At 43.8% G+C, this 19,576-nt stretch overlaps 1 protein-coding gene across 4 annotated transcripts in view; it reads left to right on the plus strand.

The window, feature by feature from the left end:
• The window catches only part of LOC132830837 (SH3 and cysteine-rich domain-containing protein 2-like), a 129,766-nt gene that overhangs the window by 32,955 nt on the left and 77,235 nt on the right, over positions 1 to 19,576 (plus strand). For 2 of the 4 annotated variants that reach the window (XM_060848714.1, XM_060848715.1), the window contains exon 2: positions 6,808 to 6,919. The exons of the other annotated variants lie outside the window; for them this stretch is intronic. In XM_060848714.1, coding sequence (XP_060704697.1) covers positions 6,851 to 6,919 — 69 coding nt within the window. In that variant the 5' untranslated portion in view covers positions 6,808 to 6,850. The remainder of the gene's footprint in view (positions 1 to 6,807; positions 6,920 to 19,576) is intronic. 4 annotated transcript variants of the gene reach the window in all.

Genomic DNA, 19,576 nt, shown 5'->3' on the forward strand with positions numbered 1-19,576 from the left:
ACCTAGTATGGTGACGAAACGTCTGGAAATGAACCTTCCAGCTCAGCGAGCAAACCTACATCCAGAGCCATAGCTGCACTTTTTTTAAGAGTCTGATTCCTCGACAAACTGAAAAGTACACTCACGTTAAGCAGGATTATGTTAATACTGCTTCTGGCAATGCTTTCTTACTTTTCTTTATACATTAGGGTGCTGAAAACATCCATTTTACAGACGTGGGATTTTTCAAAGATGTTTGCTGAGATTGAACATGAGCAACGAGTAACCAATTGAGATCAAATTTAAAGTAATTACGGGCTGAATGGTTCTCTGGTCAACACAGGGCAAAAGGTGCACCTGAACTGGGAAAGGGGGTGGCTGGCTATACACAAACCTGAGGATTTAGGAAAATGAGGGGGAATCTCCTAGAGACACACAATCCTGATGGGACTAGATAGGCTAGATGCGGGAAGAATGTTCCCAATGTTTGGGAAGTCCAGAACTAGGGGTCACCATCTGAGAATAAGTTGAAAGCCATTCAGGACTGAGATGAAAATCTGCCTCACCTCTGCACTAACGAGCAGTTTTAATCCGAGGCTGTTAGGCTGTGTCTCTGTGCCAAAGACTTGCTATGTTAAAAGCAAACAAAGACCTCGAAGATGCCTGGCTGTATCGCCCTGCTAAAGCACATGGAGAGATTGGAGACTTTTGGGTTCCTCAGAATAAAAACCTCAAATACACAGGTCCTGGCTCCCCCTTTGCTCAAAATATACACGCGTGAAATCCTCTAGTCATGCCTGATTTTAGTCTGAGAATGAGCCTGGTGCTTGGCACATGCTATGATGTGTAGATGACCAGTCCAGGGAGAGCGTGCCCATTGGCCAGAGACGAATCTTTCAGAAGGGGTGATTTGGATGTGAAGAGAAATGAGACAACTAATTCCACAAATGGTGAGACAGGCCCACTGGTTCCAGCTTTGTTTTATCAGATGGATCTTTTTGTGCCATTTATTTCCCAATGTGTGCAGAGGGAAAATGGGAGCACGATGTTTAACGTGGCAAATAAAACTAACATTCATTGCGAATGTCTGCAAGTAATAAGCTTCTCGATACCTGATGGCAAGATTTTGAAAGGATTTGTTTTCTTGACAGAGAAATAGTGAGAAGTGGGGCATATCTGATCAGCTCCTTCTCCCACATCAATGACAATGGGAGAGGGTGGTTTAATAGGTAGTCAGTCTGCCTGAAGCTGTCAGTCTTCCAGAGCAAGGAGTTGGCCCGACCGAGTGTTACATACTGGCACATTCTAAAGTCTATGACCACATGCTGACAGACGCATGAGACTCCAGGGCAGCTGCTGCTAAGGCACAGTAGACCACTGTCTGAGGTCTTTCTGCTGAAGACTCACCTAGTGCCTCGAATGCGCATAAATGTGGTCTTGTACATGTAAGAGATGTCTTTGGTCTGTTTGGATACAGCTGAAAATGTGTTCATCAGGCTCTGGCCCGAAACGTCGAATTTCCTGTTCCTTGGATGCTGCCTAACCTGCTGTGCTTTAACCAGCAACACATTTTCAGCTCTGATCTCCAGCATCTGCAGACCTCACTTTTTACTCTGTTTGGATAGAGTCAAACTCCAATCTTTGTTTGTTTCCTTGATATTCTACTGTACAGAATTGAACTGCATTTATGACCATATGCCTGTATAAAGATTTTTTTTGAAACAAAAAATAGGGTAGTCAAAATCAAAATGACTACTTTTTTGTGAGTCAGTGTTATAAACTTCTGTTCTTTACAGACTCTTGATTTGTGGAGTGGTTTTACACCAAGCCAACCATCCCTTTTAAAACACCCTGATACCTGCCTGATTTGTTTTATATACCCTATATTTCAGCAAATGTGGGGTGTGGGTTACACAACTTATGTTTTTGTGGGAGTCTGTTATGACCGGTCTGGTTTTCCCATTACAGATGTAGTTCTCACTGAAACATCAAAAAGAATAATACTAACCACTGTTAACGTTTTGTTCTGTGGGCTGGCAAGCTTTATTCAAACTTACTTCAAATTGTAAATTCTTAAAATTACAAAAGCTGACAAAATATTTACTTCCGAGCTGGCGTGGGGGTGAAAAACCACCTTTCTGCCTTGGAAAGCTAAATATTTCTGATATCAGAGGAGGATTTGTCCACCTCCATTTTCTACTCCCCTTTCCTAAAGCAGTCATTATTCACGTGTGTTTTGGATAGGAATTATTAAGTTCCAATCTCATTTAGTGGGCATCTCAGCCAAGTCTTGTCCATGAGTGTTCCACAGTTGAGCATCCAACCATGAGATTAATTTTAACTTTGGTCTGTTACTATCCAATTATATTTTATTGTACATCTGTGCAATGAATTGCCATTGTGTGAGTGATATTTAATGTAGCTGTCTTTATTTCATTCATGTGTTACGAGTTGAAGTGCTCCAAGGTTTTCTGTTTGTTTATATGTGTGACTCTTGTATCACCAGAAGATACTGACAGAATAGAGAATATCATCCAACTTCGTGCACTGAACAGAAGCTGTACAGATTAGAAAGGGACCGTGACTCTTGGCATAAAAGCAAAATACTGCAGATGCTGGAAATCTGAAACAAACTTTGCTGGTGAAACTCAGGTCTGGTAGTATCTGTGGAGAGAGAAATAAAGTTTTTAAGATTCGAGTCCGCTATGACTCTGCAGAATCAAAAGAGGGAGTCCGAACATCAATTCGGAAGAAGCATTGTACCAGACTTGAAACATTACACAGAGTGGTTCATGTATGGAATGAACTTCCTGCATCCACCACTTCCTCTGGTACAGTTACAACATTTAAAATACATTTGCAAAAGTGCATGAATAAGAAATGTTTGGAGGGATATGGGCCCAGCGCAGGCAGGTGGGATTAGTTCACTTTGGGATTATGGTTGGCGTGGATTGGTTGGACTGAAACCTGCAGCACAGAAACAGACCCGATGACTCTGACTCTGAATTCTTTTAGCTGTTTCTCTATCCACAGTGACACTTGCCTCTGGTTCAAGAATTCCTGAGTTGTCTGTTTCAATTGAATACTTACTAGTTCTTTGACATCACGTCTGTCAGGAATAATATTTAAAAAGAGCTCTCATTTCACATGAATGGTTTTTGCATCAAACTCTACTGGATTTAGTAAAGCAGCTACCTGGCATGATATCAGTGCTATGGAGTTCCAAATTTAGGCTAACTGCATTCTGAGAGCTATCTTCAATTCAGAAATGAACTCTGAGCTGAATTGTTTTTTTAATTGGAATCAATGCACTATATAGATTGGTGTCATTGCCTATGTGTCTGAGATCAGTGAGTGTGAAAACAACTCCTCTACTGGTTACATTAGCTAACAGACCTTGTTTCTGCACTCATGTCAGAAACACTGCTGACAGCTGGACGCCTGTCAGACCCTACATTTTTCTACAAGGCTGTTGAGCAGCATTGTCAGTCGTGCATGCCTGCCTTTACCATGCTACACGTGACCCTGAGTCAGTTTGCTCTTCCTGCTTATCTGGCGCACTGAAGCGAGAGAGATGAGAAGAATCACTTTTTACAGCACCTTTCATCACCTTCAGACATGCCAAAGCACCATATAGTCACTGAAATATACAAAGTGTACACTACTTACTGCCGAGACTTGGGAAACTTGACAACTGATTTGGAAGCAGCAAATTACAACGAGCTAATGACCAGCTAATCTGGTCTGTTGATTTTAGAGCTTAAAAATGTGTTGCTGGAAAAGCGCAGCAGGTCAGGCAGCATCACAGGAGCAGGAGAATCGACGTTTCAGGCATAAGCCCTTCTTCAGGAATGAGGAGGGTGTGCCAAGCAGGCTAAGATAAAAGGTAGGGAGGAGGGACTTGGGGGAGGGGTGTTGGGAATATGATAGGTGGAAGGAGGTTAAGGCAGGTGATAGGCTGGAGGGGGTGGGAGGGGGGTGGGGGCAGAGAGTTCGGGAAGAAGATTGCAGGTCAAGAAGGCGGTGCTGAGTCTGAGGGTTGGGACTCCGAAAAGGTGGAAGGAGGGGAAAATGAGAAAGCTGGAGAAATCGACGTGGCTGAAGAGCTTCAGGGCAGAGGAGATGACCTGGGGGTTGCAGTGAGAGAGGGACTCACTGAGATCCTTGTAGAGGGATCTCTGCCCCCACCCCCTCTCCGGCCTATCACCCTCACCTTAACCTCTTTCCACCTATCATATTCCCAATGCCCCTCCCCCAAGTCCCTCCTCCCTACCTTTAATCTTAGCCTGCTTGGCACACCCTCCTCATTCCTGAAGAAGGGCTTATGCCTGAAATGTCGATTCTCCTGCTCCTTGGATGCTGCCTGACCTGCTGCGCTTTTCCAGCAACACATTTTTAAGCTCTGATCTCCAGCATCTGCAGTCCTCATTTTCTCCTTGTTGATTTTAGTTAAGGGATATTAGCTGAATAGTGGGGATTTCCCCATTCTTCTTAAAATGAAGTACCATGCGATCCCTGCACCCTTCTGATGTGGTGGAAGAAACATCAGCTTTGCATCTTTATCCTAAAGACTACACCTCTAACAAAGCAGCACTGCAGTGGAGTATCTGCCCGAATGATACACTCGAATGTCTGGTGTAGGACTTGAAATCTAACAGAGGAGTGACAATGTGACCAGATTAGATTCCCTCCAGTATGGAAACAGGCCCTTCGGCCCAACAAGTCTACACCGACCCTCCGAAGAGTAATCCACCCAGACCCATTCCTTTACTCTATGCTTACCTCAGGTGCATTAGCCAGACAGTATGGGTGATTTAGCCTGGCCAATTCACCTGCACATCTTTGGATTGTGGGAGGAAACTGGAGCAAACCCACACAGACATGGGGAGAATGTCCAAACCCCACACAGACAATTGGCCAAGGGGGGAATTGAACCCAGGTCCCTGGCAGTGTGAGGCAGCAGTGCTAACCACTGAGCCACCATGCGATCTGAGGCTTAGTGGGGAGGTGTAGGCCTAGTGATATTATTACTGGACAGTTAATCTAGTGATCCCGGTAATGTTCTGGGACCCGGGTTCAAATCCTGCCACAGCAGATGATGGAGTTTAAATTCATCATTCCTGTTTGTTATTGAAATCAATGATAACCATGAAACTATTGCTGTTGTCTGGGAGGGGGAGAAAAGTAGCTATCTGGTTCACTTATGTCTTTTAGAGAAGAAAATCTGCCATCTTTACCAGGTCTGGCTGACGTGACTTCAGACCTACAGCAATGTGGTTAACTCTTAACTGCCCTCTGGGCGATCAGGGATGGACAATAAATAGCCCTCATCCCTTGAATCAATAATAAAAAAAGAATGACTCCTCACTGTGGTGTTGCATTGTAGTGTTGTGTTGATGGTGGCCCTAGTTTTAGTGGTAGTATTGAAAGGCAAATGCGATTATACAACCAAGCAACAGAACCCAAGTCCTGCTGAGGAAGGAGACGTACACTCGATCCAAGAGGCAACAAGAGCACATATCAATTATACTGCATGAGAAAAGGGAGCTGATTGGGTGTGTTGGATGTTGGTTAAGGCATTGCCATGAACAAGACACCAGAGAATTATTGACGGCAATGTTATGTTTAATTCTATCAAGGTGGAATATTTAAGCATATTCTGACTGCATTTAAAGGGAAGAGGCTTGTATGAACATAGGCAGTCTTTTACAAATGCATAAGTGAGCCACTTCATCAGCCAGATTCACCATCTTAAATATGACAGCATGTCAAACATTGCAACTTTTTTGAATTAAATAAAAGCATGAGGGGTACTAGTTTTCTGTGTATTTTCCAGGGAAACATTTCTCATGCAGTTTAAATTGTTTCCTTTGAGATTTAGCATTCTTGCACCTATCCTGATCGAGTGCAAAAGAAAAATCTTCAACGGCACACCTCTTTCTTCAATTAGTGAGATTTTGTTGATGTCTCCTATTTGTTGCGATGGGAACTTGAGGCAGGTCTACCATACCCACAGGCTCCAGTTAGCACTCTCCATGCCACCTATTGAAGGCACTGACTCTAACAAAGATTCAACTACCTCCAGCCTTCCTGGTCTGAATGATCCTTTTTTGTAAATGATCAACAATAAGATATCACCTACTAACAACCCTGGATAATGAGAGTCATCCCCTGAAGCTTTTTAAAATCCGCAGAATTTCAATGAGTACCAACACTTGCAAGGTAATCCTATGACTAATGATATGGCTGTCTTTTTAATAACAACTTTTAATAGGAGTTTAATATTTCAAATCTTCAGTGTTTAGACTAGATTAGATTCCCTACATTGTGGAAACAGGCCCTTCGGCCCAACAAGTCCACACCGACCCTCCGAAGAGTAACCCACCCAGTCCCGTTTCCCTCTGACTAATCACCTAGCACATCTTTGTGACTGGGGAAGGAAACCGGATACCCAGAGGAAATCCACGCAGACACAGGGAGAATCTGCAAACTCCACACAGACAGTCACCCAAGGCCAGAATCGAACCTGGGACCCTGGTGCTGTGAAGTAGCAGTGCTAACCACTGAGCCACCGTGCCATCCGCTACTAGAATTAGCCATTCCAATAATACTCTAATATCAGAACTGAGCATCCGTCTTCACTCAAATATTCAAACACAATCATGCATGTTGTACATTTATTTTGGTGACAGCTGATAGACACACTCCACTGTACTTGTGCTGTCATCAGATTTGTCCATCGATTCAAAGTCAATCAAAATCAAACTCCAATTGTTGTTCTTGTTGGGAGAAATGAAGGCTGTTGAAAACACATTTTGTATCCTCCAGGATCTTTCAGCACTTGACACGCAACAAATTACTTTTTCACGTGATGGTGGTGGTGGTGTTCGTGTTGAATTGCAGACAGATTTATGTGCACAGCAAGATCCCACAAACTGAGGTAAATAACTGAAGACTGATCAATCTTTATGTGGGGGTGCCAGTGTTGGACTGGGGTGTACAACGTTAACAATCACACAACACCAGGTTATAGTCCAACAGGTTTAATCGGAAGTTCTAGTTGAAGAAGCAGCGCTCGGAAAGCTAGTACTTCCAAATAAACCTGTTGCACAATAATCTGGTGGCTGTGATTTTTTAACTTTTGATCAATTTGTGTGTGTATGTGTGTACGCGTGCGTTGTCTGTCTGGGATCAACAGTTTGAATTGAATTTCTGCTCATTAAGTGGAAAATGTGAAATTTCACAAGTGTAAATGATTCACTTGGTATCTGAATGAGAAAGAAAAGTTTGAGATTTAGAACAGGATTCCTCCGGATTAGGTTGGTGAGACTGACTATGTAATGCAATGACATTTCACATTCAGATTTGCTCTCTGCATTCACCATTGGAGGTTTGACTGTGCTATGCTTTGTTGTGGGTCCATTTTTGATCTTCTGAATGACAAAAGAGTGCAGGAAAGTATAAACACCTCCCTAATGATTACAATACATTTGAGGGGTCTGTGTGTGTTAAGTGAAGAAACGTCTTGCATTGAAGTTCACTCAACTCTCCTTGCGTGGTGCAATCACAGTATCGCTTTTGCTTGTAATGTTCCAAACTATACATCTCGAATTTAAAATCATTGAGCCTGATGAATAACAATTATCTGCAGGGTTTTAAACAATTTAAATGGCATACTGTAAAGTAAGAATCAAGCATGAGAGCTTTGGAAAGAAAAATAAAGTACAACACCATATTAACCTCCTGTTACCATGAACAATGGTGACTTGGTTAGATAGTGCATTTTTTAACAATGTGGCAAAGCATCCCAAGACACTTCAACGGTGTAATTATCAAATCAGGAGGAAGCTTTGGTCTTGCAACAAAAGTATCAGTTATCGTTTACCAAATATTTGTTTGTCCAATCCTGGAATTTGCAGCTTGTGTGTGAAATTATTATACAACAAACCAATAAGTTAACCAATTCAAAAACAGTCATTCTGGGGGAGACACCAGTGTTGCATCACTGAGCAATGATTTGGAATTGGAATTACAAAGCAAAGGAGGGGAAATAATAGACTGCAAAAAAAAACAAATGCTGGAGATCACAGCTGGTCAGGCCGCATCCATGGAGAGAGTAATCTCATGTTTTGAGTCCAGTTGACTCTTCAGAACAACTAAATTGCCCGTAGTGTTAGGTAAGGGGTAAATGTAGGGGTATGGGTGGGTTGCGCTTCGGCGGGTCGGTGTGGACTTGTTGGGCCGAAGGGCCTAAAAAAAACTCTGATTAGTCATCTAGACTCAACATTAGTTTGTGCTCTCTCCATGGATGCTGTCTGACCCACTATCGTTTCCAAAATTTATTGTTTTCAGTATAGATTCCAGCATCTGCAGTAGTTTGCTCCGATAAAATGATCAGCTGACGATTTTCTATAAAGTATGGAATAGTCTGGGAGAATTGACCAGAATAAGTACTGGGTGCCCTTCAACAATGACAACACACAATGTAAGATAAACCACGAGCTCCAGCTGTCTCCAAGACACAGTATCAATAACTTTCTTTCCAAGAGTAATTCCACAATGGAACATGCTGCCAAAGGAAATAGTCACCAGGCCAAATCTTTTGAGAATGATCATTTGGATTATTTCCATTTAAATGTTTTCATTTGTCGGGACTACTCTCTCAGCCGATCGAACCTCTCTAGCTAGGGCTACCCAGATAAATGTCTGAAAACAGATACCTCTGTTAGTTTGTGAAGCCAACAGAACTTTTAACAGTAGTTTGACACCAAGTCACATGCAACATTAGAAGAGATTTTTACTTTAGATTACTTACAGTGTGGAAACAGGCCCTTCGGCCCAACAAGTCCACACCGACCCGCCGAAGCGCAACCCACCCATACCCCTACATATACCCCTTACCTAACACTACGGGCAATTTAGCATGGCCAATTCACCTGACCCGCACATCTTTGGACTGTGGGAGGAAACCGGAGCACCCGGAGGAAACCCACGCAGACACGGGGAGAACGTGCAAACTCCACACAGTCAGTCGCCTGAGGCGGGAATTGAACCCAGGTCCCTGGTGCTGTGAGGCAGCAGTGCTAACCACTGTGCCACCGTGCCGCCCCCAGACCTTGGTAAATTGTAGGTTTTTGGGATCATCTTTAAAGGAGAGGTTTAGAGAAGCCGACAGGTTTTACAGTGGAAATTTGAGCTTGGGCTCAGGCAGCTTGAAGACACGTGAGCATTAATAATTGAATGGAAAGATTTAGGAAGACAGACACTCTTCCTACCATTTGAAAAATCACACTGCAGGTCATTTTGAACTTACTTCAATTTGCAGACAAAAGACCAATTGAATTGAATTTATTGTCACCTGTACCTAGGCACAGTGAAAAGCTTTGTCTTGTGAGCAATACAGGCAGGTCAGAGTTAAGTAGCATCAGTAAGTAAATAATATGTAAACAGCAGCAAATACAAAACCACAGGTACAGGCGAATGTTAAGAGTTTGTGAGTCCTTCAGTATTCTAACAAAAGTAGGGTAGAAACAGTCACAAAACTGGCTGGTGCATATGTTCAGGCTTCTGTACCTTCTCCCTGATGGCAGAGGTTGTAGAAAAACATTGCCAGGGTGGGATGGATCTTTGAGAATGCTGGTGGCCTTTCCTTGACAGAGGGCCTGGTAGATGGATTCTATAGTTGGGAGGTTGGTCTTTGTGATTGTCCGGGCTGAGTTCACCATTCTCTGAAAGTGTTATACTGAGATCCTTGCATGTTTTTCTGAATTGTACAGGATGAGTTATCGATCTAGCGAATGGTTATTCTGTTTGGTTTTGTACTGTATAAATGCAAGTGTGCTTTGGTGACACTGACATGGAAGGGGGCACAAATGTCAGTGTTTAGAACTTGTATGAAATGTGGTTTGGAAAACAAACCTTAATTTATGCAAATGGATTTTGACAATTGTGAATTTTAAAAAAATCTCAGGCCAATTTGGAATTGTAATTATACACTGCATGCTAAAATTTATGGTACATAATCCTAATATGTACACACAGCTTGTGCCTTGCTGGAATGTAAAATAACAAAGTTAATCCTTCCTGCTTGTATCAATTCCAGCTGGTTCAAATGAAATCACAGCTGAGACCTTGGCCCATGCAGTATAAGGCATTGAACATCAGGCCATTGAGTTTATAATTAAAAGGTTAAGAGGAAAGACACTGAAAGTCCGAGTGTTGGAACTTTCTTTGATTTTGTTTAATTGAGTTTTATTCCAATATTTTTTTCACTCTATCAGATTCAGACTGGACTGCTATTTCGAAACTACTGGGTTCTCATTGGTAATCCCATTCTACTTCAATTAATGAGACTGGTTCCTGCTAAGATCCAAATGTGCAGACCCCTAAGGATTCCAGTGGTTCAAGAAGGCACTCCCACTTCCTCCCAGGGCAGTTTTTTTTTAGATTAGACTTAGATTAGACTTACAGTGTGGAAACAGGCCCTTCGGCCCAACAAGTCCACACCGACCCGCCGAAGCGCAACCCACCCATACATTTACCCCTTACCTAACACTACGGGCAATTTAGCTTGGCCAATTCACCTGACCCGCACATCTTTGTGACTGTGGGAGGAAACCGGAGCACCCGGAGGAAACCCACGCAGACACGGGGAGAACGTGCAAACTCCACACAGTCAGTCGCCTGAGTCGGGAATTGAACCCGGGTCTACAGGCGCTGTGAGGCAGCAGTGCTAACCACTGTGCCACCGTGCCGCCCAAATGGGTAATGGATGGGTAACACATGCAGGCTGAGCCAGCAATGCTAACACCATGAAAACTAAAGTAAAATTTACGTTCTTTTGTGACTTTGTATATTGTACGATGTAATTATGTTGGAAATATTTCAGAGGAAAAAAAATGAGGCAAAAGGTGAAGATGAAAATGTGTGCAGGCTCCAACATCAAAACAGTTTGGCTGTGTTCCTAGACATGAGAAGGCATTATTTCCACCCAGTTTTGAGTAAGGAGAGAGTCAGGTAGATCTGGGTGAGTATCTTGGAGATCATGACTACAATGTAATGAGCTTTTAGCCTCAAAATATAAAGAAATGATTAGCACAAAAAGCAAGTACGACAGATTGAGGAAAGCTGATTTTGGAAAGATGAGATGGGGAAAGGAAAAGAGAGAGATTAATATCAGATATTTTGAACAGATCACCTAGTTGTAAAGCAAATTCTGCATCATTTAAACTAAAGAAAAGTCATTTTAGAATGGCGTTGACAAATAAAGGATGGAAACTAACAAATTTAACAATATGAAACACATGACCCGTAGATAAGAGGAATACTAGATAATTAGGGGAAAGGTTAAAGAACCAGTTCAGGGAGAAATAAATATAGTCAAGTATTCAACAAATATATTAATACAAAGATGACAAGTACTTAGCCTTATGAAAAGCTTTGATAGCGGTAGATATGGAGAAGATGTTTTCACTTGCATGTGAGAACAGCACTAAAGGCCATAAATTTAAAGAGATTCTTTATTAATCCAACAGGGTTTTCAGAAACATCTTAACCCCCGCTCGTGATAACAATGTTCATGTACTACCCGCAGCCTGTGTAGAGGTGAATAACACAGATGCAATCTGGTGAAGCCAAATATACCTATAAGGGAGAATGAAATAGGAAATGGTAAATAATAAAAATTGGCTTGTTTTCTGTGGTACTTTTTACAACTACTGGTTCAAAAACACAACAATTTTTTTTTACATTGTAGTCACTCAGTGTAGGAAGTCTTGTGGTCAATTTATACACAGGAAGCTCCCACAAAACCTGGGCTTGTGACTGGATAACCTGATTTTGAGAGGTATTGATTGGAAGGTGAATAATAGCTCCGACACACAGAATAAATCCAGTACTGTGCTTTGGAAAAAGTATCCTGGGATCTTTTGCGCTCACCTGAGAAGCAGAGCAGGTTTAGTTTTAATATCTCCCCCAAAGACAGCACAGTATGCCATCAGTTTTGCACGGAAATGTCAGCCTTCGTTTTTGTGCTCCAATCCCGGAGTAGGAATTGAACGCAGAACTTTGTGACTCAGAAGTGTGCGTTTTACTAACTCAGCCACCACGTGCTGCGAGGGTTAGAGCAGGAAGGATGCGAATTGACCCCTGAAGGATAAACACCGACATGGTTCTTCTAAGCCATGCTATTCCTGTGCTGTTAATATTGTAGACTCAAATAAATAGCTCTGTTGATATTCACGGGTTCAACTGATAGTATTCATGCTATAAATACCTGTTTCTTTTTACATATCAGCTATGTATTTATTTGCTAGAGTCATAGAGCTATACAGCATGGAAGTAGATCTTTTGTTCCAACTCGTCCATGCTGACTAGTCCCATTTGCCAGCACTTGGCCCATATCTCTCTCAACCCTTCCAATTCATGTATCCATCCAGCTGCCTTTTAAATGTTGTAATTGTACCAGCCTCTAGCACTTCCTATGGCAGCTCATTCCATACACACACCACTCTCTGTGAAAAAGTTACCATTTTGATCCATTTTAAATCTTCTCCTCTCACCTTAGACAACTATGCTGTCTAGTTTTGGGCTCCCCTACACTGGGGTAGGAGACCTTGTCTATTTACCCTATCCATGCCCCTCATGATTTTATAAACCTCTATAAGGTCACTCCTCAGCCTCCAGTGCTTCTGGGAAAACAGCCCCAGCCTATTCAGCCTCTCCCTGTAGCTCAAACCCTTCAACCCTGGCAGCATTCTTGTAAATCTTTTCTGCGCCCTTTCAAATTTCATGACATCCTATAGCAGTGCGATCAGAATTGCACACAGTATTCCAAAAGTAGCCTCATCAATGTAGCTGCAACATGACCTCCCAACTGCTATACTCCAAGTCACTGACCTATGAAGGCAAGCATGCCTAATGCTGTCTTCGCTATTATAGAATCCCTAGTGTGGAAGCAGACCATTCAGCCCATTGAGTCCAAACCAAACCTTTGGAGAGTATCCCACCCAGACCCACCCTCTTTCTTTATCCCTGTAACCCCACTTTTCCCATGGCTAACCTACCTAGCCTGCACATCTCTGGACACTCTGGACAATTTAACATAGCCAATCTATCTAACCTGCAAATGTTTGGACTGAGAGAGGAAACTGGAGCACCCAGAGGAGGTCCATGCAGACGTGGAGTCACCTGAGGGTGTAATTGAACCCAGGACCCTGGCACTGTGAGGCAGCTATGCTAACCACTGAGCTACTTGAACAGCAAGATGCATGGGCACCAGATTTACCAAATATTTCTTGGCCCCTCAACAGCATGGGACAAGAAGCAGCAAATCCTGTTATTGCTGTATGAGGATGTTCTTAATTTCCATCTTGTAGTCTTCATCTACACATTTCTGGTAATATGCCACCAATATTTTAGAAAGAGATTGACAGCACAGATTTGGTCTACCTTTCCACTGCCCTTCAGGCAGTACTGTGGCTCAGTGGTTAGCACTGCAGCCTCATTGCACCAGGATCCTAGTTCGATTCCAGCTTTGAGTGACTGTGCAAACTCCACACAGACATTCTCCCCTTGTCTGCGTGGTTTCCTCAGGGTGCGCTGGTTTCCTCCCACAGTCCAAAGATGTGCAGGGCAGGTGAATTGGCCGTGCTAAATTGCCCATAGTGTCCAGAGATGTGCAGGTTAGGTGTGTCAGGTGCTTTAATCAGAGCGAAATGGGTCTGGGTGGGTTTCCCTTCGGAGGACGGTGTGGACTTGTTGGGCCGAAGGGCCTGTTTCCACTCTGTAGGGAATCTAATCTAATCTTCATCAAACTCTAATGCTAACTTTAGGAAATCTTACCTTGCCCAATAGTGAAACTAGTTCCAATAATTTGACTGCAAAGTTCTTGGTTCAATCTGTTCTAAATTTGATAGGGCCATGCCCTCATTTGCAGTAGGTTGTGTTCTTTCAAGCAAAAACCTCACCTGATTTGCAAAGGACCTTCAACGAGCAGAGACCGAAAGACATCAAGCAGAGCCACAGTAAATTGATTTTGGCACAACGGGAAAGGAGAGTAGAAAATTTGAAGGCAAATAAAATTAGCTTAATATACAATGTATAATTGCACATAAGATATATTACAAACAGACGTATTAAAATGCAATGTGGATTCTTCAATGCATAAACTTAGGTTGACAATTCAACACACAAAATTGTCATTGGCAATGGCATTGCCAAACTGGAATTATCAATACAATTGACAATTTTCTTGTTTCAGTAACTGAAATGGATATTTAAAGCTACAACTGTGCTGTTCAAAGGAAGCTCAAGCTCTGTCATTGTTGAAATTCGTACTGCATCAAGAACCACAAAAGAACTAGTCTTTTATCTAAATGACATTTTGTGGGATATCTGCAATGGACAAGTTTGATACCAGTTTTACTTGAATGACAAATCATGCTTCATAATGAGCTGTAAGTGAAATGATTTGTTCCATTTCTTGAAGTCTAAAAAGAGTCACTATCTTGAGTATCCCAAGCTGGTTCATTTGCAATAACTTTGAAGCAACGTTTCTGTTGGATCTTTAATGCCTATCTGAGGTACAGGGACAAGCAGATATAATTTGTTTATAAACCTCCCCCTTTGGCAATGGCTTTACCAACAAATCAAAAGTTCCGCAGGGCTCAGTGTTAGGACTGAATGATCTAGATTATGGAACTGAGGGCATTCTGGCTAGGTTTGCAGATGATACAAAGATAGCTAGAGGGGCAGGTAGCATTGAGGAGGCGGGGGGGCTGCAGAAGGATTTGGACAGGTTAGGAGCGTGGGCAAAGAAATGGCAGATGGAGTACAACATAGGAAAGTGTGAGGTCATGTACTTTGGTAGCAAGAATAGAGACATGGGCTGTTTTCTAAATGGGGAGAAAATTCAGATGTCTGACGTGCAAAGAGACTTGAGAGCTCTAGTCCAGGATTCTCTCAAGGTAAACTTGAGTCATTATTTAGGAAGGCAAATGCAATGATGGCATTTATTTTGAGAGGACTTGAATATAAAAGCAGGGATATACTTCTGAAGGTCTATTAGGCTCTGGTCAGGCCACATTTGGAGTACAGTGCACAGTATTGGGCCCCATTTCCCAGGAAGGATGTACTGACCGTGGAGTGTGTTCAGAGGAGGTTCACTAGAATGGTTCCAGGAATGAAAAGCTTAAAAGTTGAGGAACATTTGAGGACTCTGGGTCAATGGAGTTTACAAGGATGAGGGCTGATCTAATGAAATGTACAGAATACTGAATGGCCTGGACAGAGCGGATGTTGGGAAGATGTTTCCATTGGTAGGAGAGACTACAACCCGAGGACACAGCCTTAGAGAAAAGGGAAGACCTTTTAGAATGGTGATAACGGGAAACTTCTTCAGCCAGAGAGTGGGGAATCTATGGAATTCATTGCCACAAAAGGCTGTGGAGGCCAGGGCATTGAGTATATTTAGACTGAGATAGATAGGTTCTTTAGTATCAAGGGTTGCAGGAGAATGGGGTTGAGAAACTTATCATCCATGATTGAATGGCGGAGCCGACTCAATGGGTAAATGGCGTAATTTCTGCTCCTATGTCTTAAGAGCATAAGTATTAACTTGTCAATCGAGGTTTTGCAATTGAACCTGTACTGCATGTATTTAAGATATCAAGCCTTACAATAGGCTGTATAATTGCATCTATTTTATTGTTTTTATTTGCCTTAGTTTTGTGTATTGCAATGGTGCTATACAAAGAAATGAATTTTAGATCTTCCTACTACATGTATTACTTGTGTTACTCGATAATTATTATCTGATGCCAAATACCCTCTGATATCTTCTGCCCTTTCACCTATACTGACTAATAGAACCTCTCCATCACCCAAAACCATTATTCATCTCTTCTGTTAAAATCAGCTGAAAGCTACAGGAAAATGAGAACATGGAAATTTGACAATGGCTCTGGGCAGTAAATCCTGTTCTGCTAAAATGCCTTAAGCTTTATTCACTTACTTTGAGTAATCAGAACTGCTTGACTGAATTGCTGCCTTGTCCATTATTGCCAGGCCCCTGAGATCTGAGCTGAATTTCTCCCTGTAAGTATTACTGTCGCTGTCTAAAATCTCTTGTCCCACACTGGCTGATGACGGAGATCTGAAACAGCTCATCTCAGCATCACTCCAAGTGGATGGTTGGGAGGGATGTGTGTGTGTGTGTGTGTGTGTGTGTGTGTGTGTGTATATATATATACACAACTTCATTCGTCTTCTTTGACATGTTTGGCTTAGCTCCACTCTGCCTAAGATACCACTGGCTAGGTAGTATAACACTGTGTGTGTGTGTGTGTGTGTGTGTGTGTGTGTGTGTGTGTGTGTGTGTGTGTGTGTGTGTGTGTGTGTGTGTGTGTGTGTGTGGCTAGGTAATATAACGGTGTGTGGGGGGGTGGGCTGGGCAGTATAACTGTGTGTGGGGAGGGGGCTAGGTAGTATAACTGTATGGGGCTAGGTAGTATAACTGTGTGTGGGTGGGGGCTAGGTAGTATAACTGTGGGGGGGCTAAGTAGTGTAACTATGTGTGTGCGCGTAGCTAGGTAGTATAACTGTGTGTGTGTGGGGCTAGGTAATATAACTGTGTGGGGGGGCTAGGTAGTATAACTGTGTGTGTGTGTGGGGCTAGGTAGTGTAACTGTGTGGGGGGGGCTAGGTAGTATAACTGTGTGTGTGTGGGGCTAGGTAATATAACTGTGGGGGGGGGGCTAGGTAGTATAACTGTGTGTGTGTGATTGTGGCTGGATAGTATAACTGTGTGGGGCGGGTGCTAGGTAGTATAACTGTGTGGGGGGGGCTAGGTAGTATAACTGTGTGTGTGGGAGGGGTAGGTAGTATAACTGTATGGGGCTAGGTAATATAACTGTGTGTGTTTGTGGCTGGATAGTATAACTGTGGGGGGTCTAGGTAGTGTAACTGGTGTGTGGGGGGGCTAGGTAGTATAACTGTGTGGGGGGGGGGGGCTAGGTAGTATAAATGTGTGTGTGTGGGGGGCTAGGTAGTGTAACTTTGGGGCTAGGTAGTATAACTGTGTGTGGGGCGGGTGCTAGGTAGTATAACTGTGTGGGGGGGGCTAGGGAGTATAACTGTGTGTGAGGTGGGTGCTAGGTAGTATAACTGTGTGGGGGGGGCTAGGGAGTATAACTGTGTGTGAGGTGGGTGCTAGGTAGTATAATTGTGTGGGGGGGGCTAGGTAGTAGAACTGCGCGTGTGTGCGCGCGGGGCTAGGCAGTATAACTGTGTGTGTGTGTGTGGGAGGGGTAGGTAGTATAACTGTATGGGGCTAGGTAATATAACTGTGTGTGTGTTTGTGGCTGGATAGTATAACTGTGGGGGGTCTAGGTAGTGTAACTGGTGTGTGGGGGGAGCTAGGTAGTATAACTGTGGGGGGGGGGCTAGGTAGTATAAATGTGTGTGTGTGCGTGGCTAGGTAGTATAACTGGGTTTGGGGCTAGGTAGTATAACTGTGTGTGTGTGTGTGTGTGTGTGTGTGTGTGTGGGGGTGTGTGGGGGGGGCTAGGTAGTATAACTGTGTGTGTGTGGGGCTAGGTAGTATAACTGTGTGGGGCTAGGTAGTATAACTGTGTGTGTGTGTGGGGGGGTGCGAGGTAGTATAACTGTGTGTGGCTAGGCAGTATAACTGTGTGTGTGGGGCTAGGTAGTATAACTGTGTGTGTGTGGGGCTAGGTAGTATAACTGTGTGTGTGGGGGGCTAGGTAGTATAACTGTGTGGGGGGGTGCTAGGTAGTATAACTGCATGTGGGGGGGTAGGTAGTATAACTGTGTGGGGGGGCTAGGTAGTATAATTGTGTTGGGGGGACTAGGTAGTGTAACTGGTGTGTGGGGGGGCTAGGTAGTGTAACTTTGCGGGGCTAGGTAGTATAACTGTGGGGGGTCTAGGGAGTATAACTGTGTGTGGGGCGGGTGCTAGGTAGTATAACTGTGTGGGGGGGTGCTAGGTAGTATAACTGCATGTGGGGGGGTAGGTAGTATAACTGTGTGGGGGGGCTAGGTAGTATAATTGTGTTGGGGGGACTAGGTAGTGTAACTGGTGTGTGGGGGGGCTAGGTAGTGTAACTTTGCGGGGCTAGGTAGTATAACTGTGTGGGGGGTCTAGGGAGTATAACTGTGTGTGGGGCGGGTGCTAGGTAGTATAACTGTGTGGGGGGGGTGCTAGGCAGTATAACTGCATGTGGGGGGGTAGGTAGTATAACTGTGTGGGGGGGCTAGGTAGTATAATTGTGTTGGGGGGACTAGGTAGTGTAACTGGTGTGTGGGGGGGCTAGGTAGTGTAACTTTGCGGGGCTAGGTAGTATAACTGTGTGGGGGGTCTAGGGAGTATAACTGTGTGTGGGGTGGGTGCTAGGTAGTATATCTGTGGGGGGGGCTAGGTAGTATAATTGTGTATGGGGGGCTAGGTAGTATAAATGTGTGTGTGTGTGTGGGGGGCGGCTAGGTAGTATAACTGTGTGGGGGGGCTAAGTAGTATAACTGTATGGGGCTAGGTAGTATAACTGTGTGTGCGGGGCTAGGTAGTATAACTGTGTGTGGGGGGGCTAGGTAGTATAACTGTGTGTGGGGCGAGGTAGGATAACTGTGTGTGTGTGTGTGGCTAGGTATTATAACTGTGTGTGGGGGAGCTAGGTAGTATAACTGTGTGTGGGGGAGCTAGGTAGTATAACTATGTGTGGGGCTAGGTAGTATAACTGTGTGTATGTGGGGGGGGCTAGGTAGTATAAATATGTGTGTGTGTGCGCGCGCGTTGGGCTAGTTAGTATAACTAGGTGGGGGGCTAGGTAGTATAACTGTGTGGGGGGGGACTAGGTAGTATAACTGTGTGTGTGTGGGGCTAGGTAGTATAAATGTATATGTGTGTGTGTGTGGGGGGGAGGGGCTAGGTTGTATAACTGTGTGTGTGTGGGTGTGGGGCTAGGTAGTGTAACTGTGTGTGTGTGTGTGTGTGTTGGGAGGGGAGAGCGGTGGGGGAGGCTAGGTAGCATAACTGCGTGCTCTCCATCTCAGTCAGGATAATCTGGCATGACGCGCTGGTGAGTTGAAATAGTGAGGAGGCAAAACAAAAGGATTCAAAGAATCCCTGTAATCTTCCACATCTGGCTGTATTGCATGCAATCTTAAAAACAACTGTTGCATTGCAAGTGTTTATTCCCATTGCATATAGATATTCTGAGAACTTTGTAAGCTTGAAGTGCATGAGCTTGTTAACTTTCATTCTTCACAAAGCATCCAGAAACACCACGAATGGAACGTTTCTATTAGCCGCATGCTTTCTTCTCTTGCCTTCTCCCAACACTAGAAGGCCTGGTGAAGGTTTCTAAGTGTACATCGCTCCGAGACCATTTGTTACAAGTGATTTGTGAGCTGTGGCTCTCTGCAGTCCAATCAGGCTGACCTGCCATAGATTTCCAGCTGGGGGATTGGTCTGGGAACTATGGTACATGTTCGCGTTTCATCATCCCATTCTCTCTTGGGATGTGGGCATCACTGGCTGGCCAGGATTAATTGCCCAAACCTCGTTACCCTCAAGGGTGAT

Source organism: Hemiscyllium ocellatum, chromosome 32 (genome assembly GCF_020745735.1).
Source record: "Hemiscyllium ocellatum isolate sHemOce1 chromosome 32, sHemOce1.pat.X.cur, whole genome shotgun sequence".
Taxonomy (NCBI): Eukaryota; Metazoa; Chordata; class Chondrichthyes; order Orectolobiformes; family Hemiscylliidae; genus Hemiscyllium; species Hemiscyllium ocellatum.